The 20,214-nt window shown below is 57.3% G+C and overlaps 1 protein-coding gene across 1 annotated transcript; it reads left to right on the top strand.

Moving 5' to 3' along the window:
• The first annotated feature begins 1,700 nt into the window (after positions 1-1,700).
• NTRK1 (neurotrophic receptor tyrosine kinase 1) lies at positions 1,701-19,979 on the top strand. The gene is made up of 17 exons (XM_080647751.1): positions 1,701-1,980; positions 5,192-5,266; positions 5,547-5,618; positions 7,124-7,192; positions 7,871-8,010; positions 8,263-8,411; positions 10,862-10,994; positions 12,437-12,763; positions 13,252-13,269; positions 13,438-13,493; positions 13,766-13,868; positions 14,334-14,480; positions 14,821-14,951; positions 15,047-15,219; positions 17,559-17,799; positions 18,216-18,374; positions 19,588-19,979. The coding sequence occupies exons 1-17, from the start codon at positions 1,769-1,771 to the stop codon at positions 19,771-19,773; spliced, it is 2,391 nt and encodes a 796-aa protein (XP_080503877.1). The 5' UTR covers positions 1,701-1,768; the 3' UTR covers positions 19,774-19,979.
• The last annotated feature ends 235 nt before the right edge of the window (positions 19,980-20,214 follow it).

Here is a 20,214-nt window from a genome sequence, read left to right as displayed (position 1 = left end):
GCCTCGGCACCGCGCAGGCAGGGGCTCCCGTGCTCCCCGCCCCCAGTCCAAAGGGATTGGTTTGTCGGTCTCGGGTCTCTCCGCCCCTCCCGCCAAGCCAAAATATTTAGCCTGACAACTGAGGGGATGGGATGGGGGACAGGTCTGTTGGGGAAATAAGGCCAAAGTACGGGGGAGGGCGGGGGGTGGTGGCCAAGAACTGAGTTCCCTGGCGCCGCCCTAAGGACTTTTCTCACGCTGGGCTGCACCACCCGAGGCGCACAGCCAGCAGCGGGGTTCTAGGTTCCGTCATCAAGCATTAACACCTGCGGGGTGACTTCTGGCAGCCTTGACCTGGCTGAGCGTGCTTGTTGAAACCTGGCGGGAACGTGAATTGTGTCTCCTTAATATTAAAGCCCTTGGCCTCTCCTAGCGCCCCCCGCCCCCAGCATCCCTGGAGGCCTCTGTCCCAGCCAAGTCCCGTGGTCCCGACCACTATCCCCTTGGAGAGAGCAAGCACCCTGTGGGGCCCCGCCTCTGTCCTTGACTTCTTGAATTCAGGCTGCTCGGTTGTCCTGGTTTGTCTGTGCGTCCCTGCCTCAGGGAATTGGGAGTCGGGGGGCGGGGGGGCGGTCTGTGCCGGGTTCTGGAGAAGAGAGCTGCGCACTGCTCTTTCCCTGGAGCACTTGTCTGCACGCCCGCCCCCCCCCCCCCGCCGCGTCCCTCTCATCCTTCTCCTTTTCGCGGCTCTTGAGGCCAAGAAGGTCGACGGGGTGTGAGGGCTGGGACATGCCCTGTGACACCCTAGGTGCTGGGGCTCCAGGGGCTTTCCAAGTGTGCGGCCTCCTAAGACGGACGGGTCCCAGCTTCACCCGCCGGCCGCTCCCGCGTCCAAGGAGCTAAGAGAAGATCTATTAATTTCTCGGTGCAAAAATCGATGCTCTTGTCGGGGTGGCGATCGATGCCCGTCCAACTTGGACCTACCAGGCCTGGGGGCCAGCGCTGGCTAGCCTGGGTCGGGGGCTGATGCTGGGGGTCGGGAGACGCAGCGCGGTGGGCGCCGCAGGCCGCGCCCCCACGCAACCCTGGCGGAGCTCACACCTTTGCGCACTGGCTTCTTGCGCCACCCTGTGGTCTCTGCTGGAAATCGGCATCTCCGCTCCCTAGTCTCCCTTCTCCCGCTTTTTGGGCTACACCTTCTCTTTTCTCTGACTCTTGATTTTTCCTTCTGGAGGTCCTGCGTTTGGTCTTTTTGGGGTCCCGTCCCTTTTCTTCCTGGGGTTTAGAGTGTGTTTCACCTGATTTACCCCAAGTGACATTGCACTCTCCCACAGGCACGTGCGCCGTGAGGAGGGAGATCTGAGACCCCGACTGCCTAGGATGACCTGGACGGCAACCTTTTCCGGGCTCAGTCCCTTTCCCTCCCCCCTAAATACAGCTGCTTTAGGCTGGGAGAAATAACGTATCAACTTCCCAGTTCCCCACCCCAGCAGACACCTCTGAGGCGTTCCGCGATTGCCCCTCCGCGTCTCCCAGAGCTGGAGGGGTCTTGGGGGAGAAAGCTGGCGCGCTCCCCCCGCAAAGGGGTGGGGACCGAGTTGGGGGCTTAGCAGAGGTGGGGGAGGGGTGCGAGCCAGAGGGGGCGGAGCCGGGCGGGGGCCGTTGGCTCCGCCCTTTCCTGGCGACTGGGTCTTTAACACCGCCCAGCGCACGTGTCTGGGGAGCCCCAGTAGCCGCTGTAGGAGCGCACTGACGGCGGCCCGGCCCGGGCGAGGCGGGCGCAGCCGTGATGCTGCGAGGCGGACGGCGCGGGCAGCTCCGCGGGCACTGCCTAGCTATGGGCCCGGGTCGCCTGCTGGTCTGGCTGATGCTGGCATCTGCGGGCGCTGCCCCCTGCCCCGATGTCTGCTGCCGCCTCGGCCCTTCGGTGCTGCGCTGCACCCGGGCTGGGGCCCTGGATAGCCTCCGCCACCTGCAGGACCCCGAGAAACTGACCGAGCTGTGAGTGTCTGGCGGGCGAGAGGGCGCGGGGACAAGCGAACATAGCCGAGCCCCGAGCCCCGAGGGTGCGGACTCGCAGCGATCAGGACAGCGGGCGGCGCGGCAGGAGGCTGCGCCCTGGTCCTCCTCCTGCGCCGCCGCCGCTGCCGCTGCCGCCCTGTTGGGAACCACAGTTACTGCCTGGACTTTACCTAGTGCTCAGTGCAGCTGGGGCACTGGCTTCGGGAGAACTAGGGGGAATCTCTGTGGACCAGGTCTGAGAGAGCCCAGCCGTCTCCAAGCAGCTTTCTGGAGCTCAGGCGAACCCTTCCGTTTGGACACTCTTACTGCCTTATCCTCTTCCCAGGAGGAAACTAACCCCCACCCTTCCCTTGTCATGACCGGGCAGCCCCCACTCCTTCCCTCTGGAATTGGGAATTTAACTGGGAGGTAGTGAGGAGCCACAGCTTGGGTGGTTGAGCTTTCTTCTCCCCATGTCCCCATGATTCCTTGATTTGGATGTAGGAAATGAGGACCCCCCCCCCCTTTCCTGGATTCTCTCTCCCCACACCCATCTGCCTGTCCACCCTTGTCTCCCTACTTGGGACAGGAAGTCAGGGCCCTTGCTGAGAGACTCCCCTTCCTCAGGGCCCAGCACTGGGAGGGATCTCCAGCCTTCTGCAGTAATCGGTTACAAAATACTCAAGTATCCTCGCCGCAAGGCTCAGTGGTTGAGCATCCGCTTATGAACCAGGAGGTCACGGTTCGATTCCAGGTCATGGCACATGCCTGGGTTGTGGGCTCAACCCCCAGTGTGGGGTGTGCAGGAGGCAGCCGATCCATGATTCTCTCTCATCATTGATGTTTCTATCTCTCTCTCTCTCTCCCTCTCCCTTCCTCTCTGAAATCAATAAAAAAAAATTAAAAAAAATACTCAAGTACTTTTTAGCAGCTGGCGAAACCTATGGGAGTGTTCTGTAATAATTGGCTTAGAGATACTCAAACATCACATGGTGATGGCTGGAAAATACTTGAGTATTTCTGTGTGGCTGGTGGGGCCAGCAAGGTGAGTAGGAGAGAGGAGGACCTGATAGGAAATCCTCCTCCTGTGGCTTGGGGCTCAGAGGGTGGGCCAGGAGCCTTGGTCTCATGCAGTGACGGACCAGCTGGAAGGTATCTGAGTCAGGGGCCATCACTGTCTGCAAGTTCCTTGAGCAGCCTGAGATCATTGGCACTGAGTTACTCGGGTATCTTGTAATTAACGGGAAGGTGCTCCATCTCTCTAATGGCCCTAGGGAGACCAGGAGGAGAAGAGATGGCCTTGTCTCGGTCTGGGCCTAGGTCTCGGCGTAATGGGAGGGGACATGAGATCCAGGCTGCCACCCCCAGTCCATTCCATTCATCACCCTGGCCCTTCAAACCCGGACCCAGGCTCCGGAATATTTCCTATCAGAGCTCTCATTTCTCAATTCCTTCCCAAGCCCCAAGTGGGTCCAGCCTGGGAGTGAGGGATGTGGACAGACTGGGGCTGGGTGGTAGGAGGCTTGCAGGCTGGTGAGCCGAGATCTCTCTCTGGGTGGGGCGGCAGCCTGACCCCCTGCCTCCGCCTGCAGGGTCCCCTCCTCCTCCATCACTGGCAGAGCTAACGAGGAGATAATGGACTTGAATAGACAGATTGATTATGAATCCAAACGAATGAGGCAGCTTTGAGCATGCTGCCTGACAGCTTGCACATGCCCGGCCACTGCATTCTCACCCCCTCCCTGGGTCCATACAGCTCCAAATGCTCTGGGCAGGGACCCGCTCTCCCTCAGAGTCACTGGAGTTTATTCCCTGGGCTCCAGAGGACTGGCTGCTGGGACCAAGGTTGGGAAGGGGAGAGGAAGAGAGGGTCACTCAGCTTATCCTGGTTCCCACAACTTAGGGGAAGTCAGAGGGTAGAGGGGGAGAGTTCTGAGACAGACAGTGAGTCAGGGGCTCACGCATGTGTGTGTGGGTGGGGTTTCACTGACGTGCCCAGCCGAGTTCTCAGGAACTCCCTGGCATGTCAGATGCAGAGGCTGGGCAGTGGCCAGGGCACCAACAATGCCCCTCCCGGCATGCTGCTCTTCCTCCTTTCTTTCTCGTAGCCCTATCGAGCTTTCTCTGGCTCTCTCTCTCTGTCTCTCTCTCTCTGTCTCTCTCTCTCTCTCTCTCTCTCTTCCCCCCCCCCCCCAGTCTCTTCCTATCAGTTTCTCTTTCTCAGTGTCTTTTTTTTCACTCTCTGTTTGCCTTTCTGCCACCCCCCACACTGGGCCTTCCCATGGCTCTCACTGTGTAAGTCAGCCCGTCCACGCTTCTTCACCGCTGACTCTGACCCATCCTCTCACAGCCCCGCTCCTCCTTCCTCGGTCCCTCCTGGGGCAGGGAGGGGTTCAAGATGTCTCTGACTGACAGCCTCCGTGCCTCTGCTTGCTCTGCTGGAAGGTGGCGGGAGGGAGTAGGGATTTTTGCTTGAGTGTGGAGAAGGGCCAGTGACTTCAAGGGGGAGGGAGGTGTGTGTGTATTTGTGTGTGAGGAGGTGTGGGTGAGCAGGTGTGTTCGGGCACGCATATTTGCGTGACCATGAGGCATCCTCTGTGCTAGGTGGGCAGTGGCAGCTCTGAGCCTGGGCCCCTATGGAGGCCAGTGTTCCAGCACGGCCCCCATTGCTGGCGTGGGCAGGAGGGGCCCTGCGTACAAAAGCAGAATGCCAAGCCAAGAATGGACTTGTGTGTGTTTATGAATGTGAGTATGCACATACATTCTCACACACGTGTGCGTGTGCATGAGAGAGATATGTATATGTGTGTCCATGTGTGAGGGTATGAACATATCCACGTGCACATCTGTGGCTTCAGGCATGCATGTGTGTGAGGAGGTGCATTTCTGTGCATATATTTATGCCTCTGTGTGTATGTCCATGTCTGAGTGTGCACGTGTACATGAGAAATGAGAGTGTGCATGTGTGATGGTGTGAGGATGCATGCATACTTGTTCATGGGTGACTTGTGTGAGGAGGTGTGTACCTGTGCATATGTGTATGCAGATGTGGGTGCGTGCCTGTGCCTGTGCCTGTGTAAATGGGTCTGTGCATATGAGTGTTCGTGCTTGCACACAGTTGTGTGTGTGATTGTGAGAGAGGCAGGTAGGTGGGTATGGGGACTTGAGGGTGGATCTGGCCCCCCGTGACTCCCCGCCCCTCTCCCCACAGCTACATCGAGAATGAGCAGCATCTGCAGCGACTGGAGCTCAATCACCTGAGGGGCCTGGGGGAGCTGAGAAACCTGTGAGGAGCGGGGGGCTGTGGGTGCAGGGCTCAGTACACAGCCTGTTGGGCCAGAGGGTCGAATGGGCTCAAAGGTTCTAGGGGCCTGGGAGGACCTGAGAGGCTGAGGCCTGAGGGGCTGGAGGAGGTCAGAAAGCTCAGGGGTCCCGGGCAGCTGAGGAAGCTGTGAGGGGATGGGGAGGGGTCCAGGCTCAGCACGGGGGCTGGTGGCTGGCAAGGGCAGAGATGCCAGGACCCGGGTAGCTGAGGCCCTGGAGCTGACCCTCTGCACCCTTCCCAGCACCATCGTGAAGAGTGGTCTCCGACGCGTGGAGCCAGACGCCTTCCACTTCACCCCTCGGCTCAGTCGCCTGTGAGTGCCCGGGCTGGGCAGAGCGGGTGGGAGGCCACCAGACGTGGGCAGCTAATGGGCTGGGCCTCCCCAGGGACTGGTAGTGAGGAAGGCTCCAGCCTGGGGCTTCTCCTCCACACAGGGATGGCAGTGCTCTCAGCTCCCACCTGCAGCTAGAGCCCTTCTTGCTGTCTCACTTCCATGCTTCATCTACAGGAACAGGCTCGTAGGTGCCTGTCCCGTTTTTTTCTTCGCGGAGTTCAGATACACGTGAACTGGGGAGCAAGGGGCAGGAGCAGGACCCTGGGGTCTGGCTGGACTCCATCTCCTCTGGGAGCTGGGGTATCAGATCTGCCACTCATCATCCTCCCCATGCCTGGGAGTCCCGGCTCAGAACAGGGCAGGGAAGGGCGGGCAGGAGAGACTGCTGAAGGAGAGACCCTTGGTGTCCCTGACTGCCCCTCCCCGAGGGCAAGAGTCCAGCAACTTCCCCCCATCACAGGCTGATGGAGCGATGGGAAGGGTGGTGGGACCTGTCATTCACATGGCTGTGCTGGGTACTCTAAATTCTCTGTTGTGTCCAGTGATTTAACAACAGTAACAACAAAAATAAGGTGATGGCGCATCACTGACTACGTACTGGGGCTTCAGTTCATAATGTGTACCTCACCATACTTACGTCAGTGAATCTGCACAATCAACCTAGAGAGAGTGTCACCCCCACTTTAAAAATGAGGGTTCTGAGGCTCAGCGAGGTTAACTTTCTGGGCTGAGGTCACACAGCTGTAAGAGGCAGGACAGAATCACACTCAGCTCTGTGGTGCTAGAGTGGGTAGACTTTCTGATCCCTGAGTGGTGGTGCCTCTCTAACCCAGCCCCCAAACGGCAGGACAGCTGGGCAAGGAGAGCGTCAGGGCAGGCCCCGCGAGGCAGAAGGTCCCAGGAGGGGCAGGAACATTTTCATAGGTGCTGGTTGGTGCCTGGAGCTCCTAAACCAGCTTCCTGTGTGGCCTGCAGCTGGCCCCCCAGCTCACCTTCTCCATCTCTACAACAAGGGGCTGGGGGCCTGGGGGCCCTTTCAGCTGCTTTCTTAAGTCCCTGAGGAGGAATGTGAAGGGGACCTGAGGAAGTATTCTGAAACCCTTGTCATCCAGTAGGGGGCATGAGAGTGTGGGAGCCCAGGCCCCCCCACCCCCACCCCGCTCCATCCTGGGCTCTGTGGGGAGGAGAGCACAGATGGAGCCCCCTCCCCCAGCTGGGGCCTCAGCACTTTGCCAGCTGGGGCCAAGGGTGGGGAGGAAGGAGCAGCTGTTCTCCGGATCCCCCTCCCTGGAGTCTGGGGAGGGGGTTAAGTGGGGTGAGCTCTTGTTCCAGGAAGAAGAAGGGTACTCAAAGAGCCTAACCTGTCCCCCACCCCCCAAGGCCTCCCTGCTGGGCTGGGTTCCCTGGCTCCTCCCCTCCCTCAAGCTGGGTCGGAGGGAGGTCATTGCTCACTGGGGTCTGTCTCGCTGTCTCAACTCCCGCAGGAATCTCTCCTTCAATGCTCTGGACTCTCTCTCCTGGAAAACCGTCCAGGGCCTCTCCTTACAGGAACTGTGAGTGTGGGGGCTTCCAGGGGCAAGAGCAGCAAGTGTGTGTGTGTGTGTGTGTGTGTGTGTGTGTGTGTGTGTCTATGTGATACTATGTCACTGTGTCTGTGTGGAACTGGCAGGGCGGAGTGGCTCTGGGGACTCCCTGTTTATCTGTGCGCTGAGACTGGGGACTCTGTGCATGCCTGTGAACCTCCCATAAAAACAGGCTGCAGGCCTACCCCTTGAGGGGCTTATTGCCTTGGGGGGCAGATGGGGTGTGGGGTGGAGTGCTGGCCTGGACAACTGATTCTGTGTGTGCTCAGGAGGCTGGGGTGGGAGCTGCCAGCTGCCTGTGCAATGGCATGGGTGGGACAGCAGTGAGCCACGTGTGCTGGGCATCTAGGCCTCTGGGCCTTCCCAGGAGGCAGTGTCCTTCCCTCCTTGTCACCTGGCCTCTCCCCCCGGGGAGCCGGGGATCAGGGAATGCCATGGGCCATAGGCACCTGTCTGACTTTCTGCATTCTGTTTCTTCCCATGTCTTGTTACTGGTTGATGAGAGGGACTTCTCTGTCCACACTCCTTTCCCTCTAGACATTCCACGCTGCTAACTGCACTCCCTCTTGCTGTGGGCTTCAATCAGTGTGGCTCTCAGGCCCACCCCACCCCTCCCCTGACTCTCTTGGTATCCCCCCCACCCCCCAGAGTCCTGTCTGGGAACCCTCTGCGCTGCTCCTGTGCCCTGCGCTGGCTGCAGCGCTGGGAGGAAGAGGGACTGGGCGGCGTCCAGAAGCTCCAGTGTCTCGGGCAGGAGCCCTCTGCCCACATGTCCAACACCAGCTGTGGTAGGTGCCGGAGGTGGTTCAGAGAGCTACGTGCTTGGGAAGAGGGCACAGAGCAGAGCTGGGGGGTGGGGGGCAGCACGGAAGGACGCCTCGGAGATGGGCATTGGCAAGAGCTGGGGAAACGGAAGGTTGGGGAGCATTGCAGTGGCGGGCTCAGGGTCCCCGAGGAGGTTGGGGAAAGGAGCACGGCTTTGGGGTAGGTTCTGAGGCCACTACCTTCTCTAACACCCCTTGGGCATCCTGGGTGACCAGGCGTGCCCATGCTGAAGGTCCAGACGCCCAATGCCTCCGTGGACGTGGGGGACGACGTGGTGCTGCAGTGCCAGGTGGAGGGACAGAACGTGAACGAGACCGAGACCGGCTGGATCGTCACAGAGTTGGAGGAGTCGGCCACAGTGATGGTGAGCGGCCCTTCCCCATCACGGCCCCTTCCCCTCTCCCCAGAATCCTAGGCAGAACACGGGGGACACAGACAGGAAAAGAATAAGAAGCACATAGGGGGCAACGGATGGACAGAGGTGGTTTAGATCCACGGGGTCAGGCTCGTGCTGTGGGGCAGCCCCAGGCCCCACATGGCCTCCGGAAGGGCACTGGCCCCGTGGGGACCCCAGGCTCTGCTGGAGCCACCTCTCTGGGAACATGGTTCTGGCTGAAAGACAGAGGGTCGCAGAGCCCTCACATTTGGAGCTGAGGGGGACCCTGCCGACCGTCCCTCCCACCCACCCCCTTTCTAGATAAGGAAACCGAGGACCATCGAGGGGGCGCAGTGTCTGTGGTCCCGTACCATAGCCAGGCTAGTTCTTGGGGGACTTCCGGTCTCTTTCTGGAGATTCTGGAAGCAGGTTCTCTGGGGTGTGTGATAAGCATATAGCAAAGGAGGCTTAGGTCTGGTTCCAGCTCGCTCGCTCATTAATTCTTAGAGCGAGTTTCGGAAACATCTCTTAATCTGCCTGCACTTGGTTTTCTTATCTGTGAAGTGAGTAGGTGGACATGATGGCCTTCTGATGTCCTGCCTGCCTCGGGCCACTCTCTGGCTTTTATCTCTGTCATTCAGATGTGTCTTTGGGCACCTTCCCAGGCTTGCCCTGTGTCCTCAGGCTGGCGACGGGCAGTCAAGAGCAGCCACCGCTGACTCAGGAGGCCTTGTGGACAAGGTCAGGAGGGGCCAACAGTGGGCTGTGCCTACCCAAAAAGCTGTCCCCACCTGGGGAGACACACAGGGTCCAGCCCCTGGGAAGAGATGAGCCAGTGGGACCCAGGGGTGGTGTTCAGCTTAGAGGCCCTCACTTTGGGAGGGGAGTCCACCCCAGGATGGCTGGAGGCCCCTGGAACCGTGTTGCAGGAAGAAGCCCTGGAGCCCTGAGCAGGGGGTTCCGGACATGGTGGAGGGGCCACTAGCCACTGGTTCTTCCGCCCAGAGACCAAAGCCCCTGGAGTAATGGAAAGGGGACAGGCAGAGGCAAGAGGTGGGCCATGACTGTCTGTGGAGATCAACTGTGCTTTGAAAAATTCCAGGTTTTTGTTTTTCTCTCTGGGAGATTTACATGTTTGCTATCAGTTACGTTTTCTAGAAACTTCCCATAGAAAAGTTACCCCCTAACTTGGTTAAATGGAGGGGTGGGGAGGATGGTCACCTTTAGGAGAATGAAGGATGGCAGAGGGAAGAGTTAGTAGGACACCACCCTCCAGGGTGGTTTGGAGGAGATGGGGCGGCAAAGAAGACCGCGGGGCAGGCTTCTCCTCGCGGAGGCTGGGCCGCGGAGCTTGCACAGGAGGCTGGGCAGCATTGCCAGCACCTTTGACCTCCCCTATTCCAGTGGGAGCCCAGGGAAACCTCAGCTCCTCTAGCTTTATTCAAGGGATTCCACATTTAGGAATTTCCAGATAAGTGAGATTTGTCCACTGCTTCACTTATTTTCATCATTCGATGAAAATGGCTTTCAAAAGATCATTTTGTCTACCTCATCGTCTTACAAAACAAGGAAACCATGGCTCAGCAAGATAAGATCACATAACTTCCACATGTCCGTGGTTTCTTAGGAAGAGAACCGGAACCTGATTCAACCTTTTTATTTATTTATTTTATTTTAAAAAAATATTTTTATTGATTTCAGAGAGGAAGGGAGAGGGGGATAGAGACAGAAACATCAATGATGAGAGAGAATCATGGGGATTGAGCCTGCAACCTGGGCATGTGCCCTGACCAGAAATCAAACCCTGACCTCCTGGTTCATAGGTCGATGCTCAACTCCTGAGCCACGCCGGTTGGGCTGATTCAACCTTTTGATGATGATGCAGAATGAAGTCACTATGCCTCTCTAACTTCACTCTGTGTCTTCATCTGCCAAAGGAGGTCATGCTGCTGCTGTTGCTTCTAACTGGTGCCCTGTTCCCAGTGCCATCCCTTGTTTCTGACCTTCCCTGGGCTGAGACTACGTGTGTTAGAATGGCGTGGAGAATGGGGTTGAGTAGGTGGCGAGGTCCTAGTTTGTTCTCCAGCGAGAGGTGTGTATTTGATACTTGGGGTTTGTGACATCTATTTAGCTGTTCAGAAGGGTGATTTTGGTTCGGGGTATTTTGTGTCTACTTTGAGGTTATTGGTTATGTTCTACATTTTCCAGATCATTTTAAAATAAATAATCTAGGAGAGAGTCTGAACAAACTCTAAAGGAGGAGGCTTATTCTCTGCAAGATTCTCTCCCATACCTCTTTCCTCCCCCGCCCTACCAGACCCCTCTCTTTTCCATCTGGAGCCAGAGAGGGTCCCTGAAGACATCAGCTCTAGCCCCCAACCTCTAGCCAGAAGCCAGCAGATACTCTTCTTGATTTCCCCCTCTTTTTCCTGACACAGCAATCTGGGAATCGGACATCACTGGGGCTGACCCTGGCCAATGTTACCAGTGACCTCAATAGAAAGAATGTGACATGCTGGGCGGAGAACGAGGTGGGCCGGGCTGAAGTCTCTGTCCAGGTCAACGTCTCCTGTGAGTCCCAGTGACTGCCCTGTACCCACCCTCATCTCCTTCCCTGAAAAGAAGATATGAGGGTGGGAGGAGCTGGAGGAAAGGGGTGAGATATGTGTCTCCACAGCTGCTCCTTCCCAGCTGTTTCCAGATTCCCATGAAAACCTGATCCTTTGGGGGAAAGCCTGGGGGCTCATCAAGGCCAGAGGGATGGAGATGGATTTCTTTTTGGCCCTCTGCCCAAGTCTTACTACCTGAGGTCATCAGCTGTTCTCCCTGCTCCACTGTAGTTCTTCATGCCTGACCCTCTGTAGGACTTTAACTCTACCAACTAGTTTTAAGAGAAACAATTGCCCTTCCCAGCTCCTCTCTAGGCTCACTGCCTAACTCCTCTAGGCCTCCCAATAAATTATTTTATATCTTCTACTTTATGTAACTTTTCTTTTAATATGAAATGTAACATACATAGATTCCTGCATAAAATCTATACCCTTTAAGCAATAATTATTCTTTTTAAAAATACATATATATTTTATTGATTTTTTACAGAGAGGAAGGGACAGGGATAGAGAGCTAGAGACATTGATGAGAGAGAAACATCTATCAGCTGCCTCCTGCACACCCCCTACTGGGGATGTGCCCGCAACCAAGGTACATGCCCTTGACCAGAATCAAACCTGTGACCCTTCAGTCCGCAGGCCGATGCTCTATCCACTGAGCCAAACCGGTTAGGGCAGCAATAATTATTCTTACCAGCACCTCAGGGACACTCCCTTCCTCTCCCCAGTCAGAATCCCATCCTTCCCCTCCACCCCATCCTGACTTTTGTGATAATCATTTCCTTGCTTTTAAAAGGAATTTTATGCAAATGTGCTTCCCTATCAATATGGCGTAGTTTCGCCTGTTCTTGCACAGTCTATAAATGGAATCATACCTCAAGTATTATTTTGTGTCTAGTTCCTTTTGCTCACCTTATACTTGTAAGATTCATCCACGTCAATGGGAGTAGCTTTAGTTCATTCAATTCATTGCGGAGTAATATTCCATTGCATGAGTGCTGGCTGGAATTCTAATATAAATTATGTATGCATATAGACATATAGGTATAGATATTTTCCTATGATTGAGGTGCTTTTTGCCTCTTTCAGGTTGGGTTATTTCAAAACCATGTCTTCTTTCAAAACATTTTTAAACTTCTATTTGTTTTTTGCTTGTTTGATGCTTAGGCCCTCTCCTATCTCCTTAAACTTGATTACTCTTATCCAAAAGACTCCATGTTTAATTTCCATAAGCTGGTACCACTTTTCTCTAAGCTTCCCAATTTCATACACTTGCTACCTGATTTATTTAAGATTTACTGTCAACTCCCTCCCACCCCCACCTGTCCCTGCCCGTGTCAGGTCATGCTGGGTCCCCTCCAGCTGCACCCCTGACTTCTCACCAGCACTGTCTCTGGCCCACAGTCCCGGCCAGCGTGCAGCTGCATGCGGCAGTGGAGTTGCATCACTGGTGCATCCCCTTCTCGGTGGACGGGCAGCCGGCCCCCTCTCTTCGCTGGCTCTTCAATGGCTCCGTGCTCAACGAGACCAGCTTCATCTTCACCGAGTTCCTGGAGCCGGCAGCCAATGAGACTGTGAGACATGGGTGCCTGCGCCTCAACCAACCCACTCACGTCAACAATGGCAACTACACGTTGCTGGCCACCAACCCCTCAGGCCAGGCCTCTGCCTCCGTCATGGCCGCCTTCATGGACAACCCTTTCGAGTTCAACCCTGAGGACCCCATCCCTGGTGCGAGGGCCACCCTGAACCCTGCCCCCCTCCCTGGGCTCCACCTGGGTCCGTAGCCTGGTGTCTAGGGAGGCCCCACCCATTTTCTGCTGTGATCCTGACCCTAGAAGTTGGAGAGCCCAGTCCCGGACAGAAAAGAGTGGAGTTCTGTTCTCCAGCTTTGTACTGGCCTCCTTGCCCCTGCCTCCTCCATGCCCCAGGAATCCTGAATCCCTGAGCCGCTCCATTCCCTCGGGCTGGCTGGAGAGAGCCATACACCAGGGCATCCACAGCCCAGCTGGAAAAGGGCCATGTGCATCTTCTTGCTTGAGGTCCAGCACCCCACTACCCCATCCCACCCGCAGTCCATGAAGTCCTTGGGTCTGATCCCGTAAGCCACTCCCCAGGTGTCCGTCACATCAAGCGCCAGGACATGAGCCCCAAGGGGGAAGGGGACTCACTGCTCTCCTCCCCCATCTGACTGCTTTCTCTCCTCCCTCCCGCTGCAGTCTCCTTCTCGCCAGTGGGTGAGTAACCCAGGCTGGAAGTAGGTTCTGTCTGGTCCCTGGAGCCAAGCTTGGGGCAGAGGGTACAGTTAACCTGATCCCAAGGGGTCGGCCAGGGCCAGGGTGGGGAGTTGCTGGAGGAGGCACAGCGTGTGCCCAGGCCCACCTTCCTGCTCTGTGTCCCCACAGACACTAACAGCACGTCGGGAGACCCGGTGGAGAAGAAGGATGAAATGCCGTTTGGGGTGAGCATGGGAAGTGGAAGCTTGTCCACTTGGGGTTGGGAGGCTGGGCTAGGGGCTCAGCTGCATGTCACTTCTGATCAGAGAATGGGGAGTACTAGAGTGTGGCCTGCACTCGGTCAGCCACCCTCACAGTAACAACCTGGGCCCCAGGGGAGGCGGAGGCAGGTCTGGGAGCCTGGCTCCGGGCTCCTATGCAGGAGAGAGAAACAGTTTGCTGTGGGGGAGCTCTTAGAGATGGAGAGAAGCCCCAGATCTAACCTCCTCACCTCCAGGTCTCAGTGGCTGTGGGCCTGGCTGTCTTTGCCTGCCTCTTTGTTTCTACGCTGTTCCTTGTGCTCAATAAATGTGGACGGAGGAACAAGTTTGGGATCAACCGTGAGTGGAGGGGCTGTAGAGGGGCTGCCAGTCTGTCCTACTGGCTTGGTTTCCTGCTAGCTCTTCCTGACTCTGTCTTCTGTGGGGTGGGGGCAGTGGACACATGGAGTGTAGGGACTGTGTGTTTGGGGTGTACGAGGGCCTGGCTGTGAAGCTGTGCATGTGAGTGCGTGTCGGGCTGGTGCTGGGTAGTTTCAGAAGTAGCAGATGCTAATTGGTGGCTGGATTATAGTCAAACACTAAGTGGGTCTGGAAGGTCTGAGCTCGGGGGGAGGGGGCAGTGGGAGAGTTCTTTGGGGGCCCAAGGGGCCTGGGGTTGGACAGGAGCCAGACATAGAGAGGCCATCATGCCTTCCCTTCTCCCTGCTGGCTGTCTTGCTCCCTAGCTCCTCTGTTCCTCCCCCTGCAAATGACAAGGTGGGGTCACCTGACACTCAGCAACCTGTGGCTGTGTCTCCTTCCCAGGCCCTGCTGTGCTGGCTCCAGAGGATGGACTGGCCATGTCCCTGCATTTCATGACATTGGGAGGCAGCTCCTTGTCCCCCACCGAGGGCAAAGGCTCCGGGCTCCAAGGCCACATTATCGAGAACCCACAATACTTCAGTGATGCCTGTGAGAGACTGTGCTGGGTCAAGGGTGGGACAAGTTTACGCCCATGCACGTGTACAGAAGCCCCTACGTCATCACCTTTGCCTACCCCAGACCTGAACAAGCCTTCCCTTCCACCACTACCCCCGTCTACACCATCACCACCCCTATCTAGACCATCACCATCCCTGTCTCACCAAGCATGGGGCTTGGTGAAGGGGTAAAGACTCAATTTCAGTCCCATCGGCCCCCTTGTTGGGTGCCCTTGTGCAGTGCACAGCCCTGCTAGACAGTCCTGTCCTGGCCCCTACCCCATCCTTCCCAAGACTGGGGCTCCTATCTGATCCCGTGAGCCCCTCCCCAGGTGTCTGTCACATCAAGCGCCGGGACATCGTACTCAAGTGGGAGCTGGGCGAGGGCGCCTTTGGGAAGGTCTTCCTTGCGGAGTGCCACAACCTGCTGCCGGAGCAGGACAAGACGCTAGTGGCCGTGAAGGTAAGGCCTTGGCCACTGTCCCAGGACAGGGAGCTCAGGCTGGGGGTGGGCTCTTCCCCCCTCAGTCCTGCCCCTGCCCCTGCCCCTGCCCGCAGGTGCTGAAGGAGGTGTCTGAGAGCGCTCGGCAGGACTTCCAGCGCGAGGCTGAGCTGCTCACCATGCTGCAGCACCAGCACATCGTGCGCTTCTTTGGCGTCTGCACCGAGGGCCGCCCGCTGCTCATGGTCTTCGAGTACATGCGGCATGGCGACCTCAACCGCTTCCTCCGGTACAAGCACCTGGCCCAGCGCTGACCCCTGGCCCCTGGCCCCTGGCTCTGAGCCCTGTTGGCCCTTCCCTGCAAGCACAATCCTGCTTGTCTGTTGACCTGAGGGGGGATACCAAGAAGCAGCAGGAAGACATGAATGACTCCTGACCTTAAGGAGGCAGATGTGTGACTATGAGGACAGTCCATGCAAAGGAGAGTAGTCAGGGGGGCTGTCCTGGCAGAAGTCATGCGCTAAAACTTCAGGGGGGTGAGCCTTGCAGGGTGTGCATTTGTGTGTGGCCCACAGCGGCCACACCTGTAAGAGATGGCAGCTGAGATAACAGCTGCAACAGCAGCAACATTCCTCAGGCACTGCCTGTGCTCAAGGCACTGTGTGCTATACTTTTTTTTTTAAATATATTTTATTGATATTTTACAGAGAGGAAGGGAGAGGGATAGAGAGCTAGAAACATCGATGAGAGAGAAACATCGATCAGCTGCCTCCTGCACACCTCCCACTGGGGATGTGCCCGCAACCAAGGTACATGCCCTTGACCGGAATCGAACCCGGGACCCTTCAGTCCACAGGCCGACGCTCTATCCACTGAGCCAAACTGGTTTCGGCTGTGTGCTATACTTTCCAGTCCATTCCTAATAAGGCTGTATGCGCTGTACATATATACCTGTATAATAATATAATATATATTTATTTTTCATAGCCTCCAAGCATATATTGCCATTTATACTTGAAGAAAGTTATCAACAATTCATTTCTTTGGCTTTGGCCAGAACAACTCTGGATATGTGCACTCATTTGTCCTGATCATTTGAATAACTTCCAGAATCGCGCCCATTTCACAGATGAGGCTTAGAGAGGTTCAATGTCTTGCCCAAGGGCACGAAGGCAGTAAATGGCCCGGGGGAGCTATGACCCCAGGCAGAGCCCTGCTTTTAACCCCTGACTGTGATGGTCACCTGTTCTGATGAAATAAATGGCCACCTGTTCTGATGAGACGAGCCCCTGTGGGAGGGGGCGGTGGGCGGCAGGGAGAGGCCAGGGTTTGGAATCAGCTGTGACTTATTAGCTGCGCCTTCTTTGTCAAGTAGCTTTCTTCTCTGACCAGTTTCCTCACCCAGGGGCCTGTTGTTCTGGGTGAGAAAACTTTGTGCGATTGTTAGGTGATGGTCATGCTTTGGTCCCCAAACAATCCCTTGGGAGTGATGGGTCATCCATGCAATCGGACTGCAGAAGTCAGCTGGGAGAGACCCTGGAGTCTGAGCTGCCCTTGTGGGTGGGGAGGAGCCACTGAGGGTGTGGGGCAGGAGGTAGGCATTGCCAGACCTGAGGTTGAGTGTGGAGATGGACTAGCTCAGAAGAAGAGTGGAGAAGAGCTGGAGAGGGGCCCTTGCCCTTGCTCACAAGACACGGTGTGGGCTCAGTGCTAGGTTCCAGGGCGGCAGGCCACGTCTGGGGCCCAGGCTGTGGGAAAGCGGCCCTCAGAGTTGGATGGAGCACGGGGGAACCAAAGGAAGGAATCAGGAAAGCTCCTAACGAGTCTGGAAGACCTCCCCTAGGAGGGGCCGTTTGCTCCTTGTCTCTGGGCCTTTGTACTTGCTGTTCCCTCTGCCTGGCACGCCCTCCCATCCACTCCATCCACTCCATCCCCGACCCCTCCTAGTGGCTTACCCACCTCTATTCCTCAGGGCTGGAGTTTCAGTTTAGATGTCTCTACCTCCAGGAAGCCTTCCTTGACTTCCTCCATTCCTACCCTGAGTGCTGATCAGGTGCCCCTCACATTCCATCCTACTCTCCATTGTAGCTCAGGTGCATAGCACACTGGAGATATTTAATAAATATCTGGAATAAATGAAGAAATTAATGGATAAGGAGGAAGCTGGCCAGTAGGAAAGGGTGGTATTGTGAAAGCCATCAGCGCAGGCAAAGGTCCAGAAGAAGGAATATTGGCGAACAGAATGAGTGGCCCCCGTGGGGAGGAGGTGGGCATCCTGGAAACCTTTGGAAGGAAGAAGACCCCTCAGGAATGGCTGGATATTGAGGGCAAAGGTGAGAGAGACAGGAATCCTGGAGGGCTCCCAGGCGCAGAGCTGGGCAGCGATGTCAGGACCAGTGGGCAGCTGCGTGCAGGGGTAGGAAGGCATGAATGTGGGAAGTGTGGGCACTGGTGGAAGCCCTGGAGCTGGGCACACCTGTCCCTTCAGACGGCTGCCTCTCCTGTTCTTCCTCCTTTTCCGGCCCCCCGAGTCCCCTCCCCCGCTCCACCCCAGCTCCCCAGACTCCCCTTCCTCGGGCTCCTGGGGATTCTCTCCTCCCAGCCCACTCCTCCCTCACTCTTTTGCAGGTCCCACGGGCCTGATGCCAAGCTGCTGGCTGGCGGGGAGGACGTGGCTCCGGGCCCTTTGGGCCTGGGGCAGCTGCTGGCTGTGGCAAGCCAGGTCGCTGCGGGGATGGTGTACCTGGCGGGACTGCACTTCGTGCATCGGGACCTGGCCACGCGCAACTGCTTGGTGGGTCAGGGTCTGGTCGTTAAGATCGGTGATTTCGGCATGAGCAGGGATATCTACAGCACCGACTATTACCGCGTAAGGATCCCGCCCCAGCACCCAAACCACAGACTCCTGGATGCTCAGCCACGCCCTCCTCTTCCTCGGGCGGGGGCGCTGGGGTCTGAGACTCTCAGGCTAAAACCCCATGCTTAGCTCCCGGGCTCTAGGGGGGCGGGGTGCGGGGCAAGTTCGCAGGCCCTCCTCCTGCCCTGGGGTGGGCGGGCTGGTGCTGCACTCCCCCAGTGAGGGAGGCTTAAAGCAGGTGGAGTCATTGGGAGGAGCCGGGGTGGGAACCTGGTAGGACGAAAAGGCATCCCCGTTTTCCCTCTGGCCCTGGGCGGGAGAGCCACTTCCCCGTATTTTTCAGGACCGGACTGGGGGCGGGTCTAGTCGGGAGAGGCAGCGCCCGGGCATCCCGTGGAGGTAACGCCCCACCCCGTCCGCCGCCGCAGGTCGGGGGCCGCACCATGCTGCCCATCCGCTGGATGCCGCCCGAGAGCATCCTCTACCGCAAGTTCACCACCGAGAGCGACGTGTGGAGCTTCGGGGTGCTGCTCTGGGAGATCTTCACCTTCGGCAAGCAGCCCTGGTACCAGCTCTCCAACAGCGAGGTCAGCCCTCCTCGGGCCACCCCTCCCCGGCCCCTTCTGCCCCTCAGCCCACGGCCAGCCTCCCGCCCGCACTGTGCTCCCTCCACCCCGACCCTGTGCTTTCTTGCCTTCTTCCGTCTCCTGTTCTTGTCTCCACGCACTGGCTCCTGGGGAACCTCAGCGCACTTTGTAAATGGCCCCCAGGCCCCCACCCCACGCTGCATTTTGTAGACCGAATAGGCATGATCAGGGTGAAGGGAGAGACGTGGGACGAGCAGAGCACGAGAGGGCCTGGCACTGCAGCAGGAAGGCTCAGGTTAGACTGTAGGAGGGACAGTCCTGCCCCCCCCCCCATGGCTGGACCTAGCAGAGCAGGCCCCAGGTGTTCTGTCTTCCAGAGCCGCTCCCCCGCCCCCTCCTTGGCTCACAGCTGTCAGTTTCCATTTCTTCTCCTAATGCAGTCTGTTCCCTGGAGGCTGGTGGGGTGGGGGAGAGGGTTATAGATTTTAATTTTCTCAAGCACTGAGAGAAGGAATGGAATTAGTGCCGCCTATAACCCAAGTCCTCTAATGGGGTGGGAGGGAAGGAGGGGAGGGGAGAGGCTCCAGGCCCCTTCCACTAGCTCTCTGCCACCGTCTCTTCTTCTTTAGATCCCTTAGCAGCTCTAGCAGTCCTTCCTGGAGTCTAACTTTGATCTTCCCTGCTGCAGTTTCTTTTCAGAGGGGCTAGGTCCCCACAGGGTGATACCTACAGAAGAGAAAAGGAAGTGGGGTTGCCTTCTGCCTTCCAATGCAAGCAGCCATTTTTCAAGGCCTATACCCGCAACCCTGCTCCGTTTTCTTTTTGCCTCTGGAGCTGAGAGGTGGAGGGCCCTGCCTTCCTCCCTTCAGCCCTCAACACTGGGCTGATGGTGTCGGCAAATGCCTGGGCCCCTCCCTTCCTCAGCCCACCTGGCAAGTATCCTGAGCATATGATTCTGGCCCTTTGGGAAGCAATCCTACCCCAGCCCCACCTTCCCAGAGCCTGTCTAGCCTTAATCCTTCCCATTGCTGTGTCAGAGTGGAAAGGAATCTTGGGGTTCACGGCATCCTTTTAGATTATCAGTAGCCAAGAGGCCCAGACATATTGTAGGGCCTGCCTTGCAGCCTCAGTGAGGCGGGGTAGTACTGGGGCTGGCCTCCCTCTCCTGCCCCAGCCCAGTGTGCCCTCTTCTCTCTCCTTCCGGTGGCCCCAGGCGATTGAGTGCATCACTCAGGGACGGGAGCTAGAGCGGCCACGTGCCTGCCCACCGGAGGTCTATGCCATCATGCAGGGCTGCTGGCAGCGGGAGCCCCAGCAACGCCACAACATCAAAGATGTGCACGCCAGGCTGCAAGCCCTGGTCCAGGCGCCTCCCGTCTACCTGGACGTCCTGGGCTAGAGGGCCGGCCAGGGTCTGGGGCTGAGTAGCCAGAAGACTGGCACCTGCCCTCAGCAACCCCAGATTCCCAGCAGCCCCCAGGGTGATCTCAAAGCATCTAACTCTCCCTCAGCATGCGGGAGGGGTCAGGTGGGGTCTGGGAGGGTGGGATGTGCCCCGTTCTCTAGGTAGACTTCTGTCACAGCAATTATATTTATTATCACTCGGCTGTGTCTCTTGCCAATTCTTGGGGTGACGTCGTTCCGGGAGTGGGGTATGGGACTCAGGTAGGGGGTGGCTCTCTGGGATCCTCCCCTTCTCTGGTTCCTCTCAGCACCAACCCCCACTCCAAGCAGCTGTTCCCTCCTCCTTGTGGCTGTGGTTTGCCTTCCAGTCCTGGGCACCTTGTTTACCTGGTGGTGAGGAGGCCTCAGGTGAAGCTTGTCAGGTCTTCAGACCCTG

Source organism: Plecotus auritus, assembly GCF_963455305.1.
Source record: "Plecotus auritus genome assembly, chromosome: 12".
In the NCBI taxonomy this organism is placed as follows: domain Eukaryota; kingdom Metazoa; phylum Chordata; class Mammalia; order Chiroptera; family Vespertilionidae; genus Plecotus; species Plecotus auritus.
Note: the sequence above shows the minus strand (reverse complement) of the source record. Positions and strands in the feature narration are given on the sequence as shown.

Coding starts and splice junctions, on each gene's coding strand:
- NTRK1 (XM_080647751.1), top strand. CDS start 1,769: ATGCTGCGAGGCGGACGGCGCGGGCAGCTCCGCGGGCACTGCCTAGCT. Junction 7,193..7,870: donor GGCCTCTCCTTACAGGAACT/GTGAGTGTGGGG, acceptor CCCACCCCCCAG/AGTCCTGTCTGGGAACCCTC. Junction 8,412..10,861: donor AGGAGTCGGCCACAGTGATG/GTGAGCGGCCCT, acceptor TTCCTGACACAG/CAATCTGGGAATCGGACATC.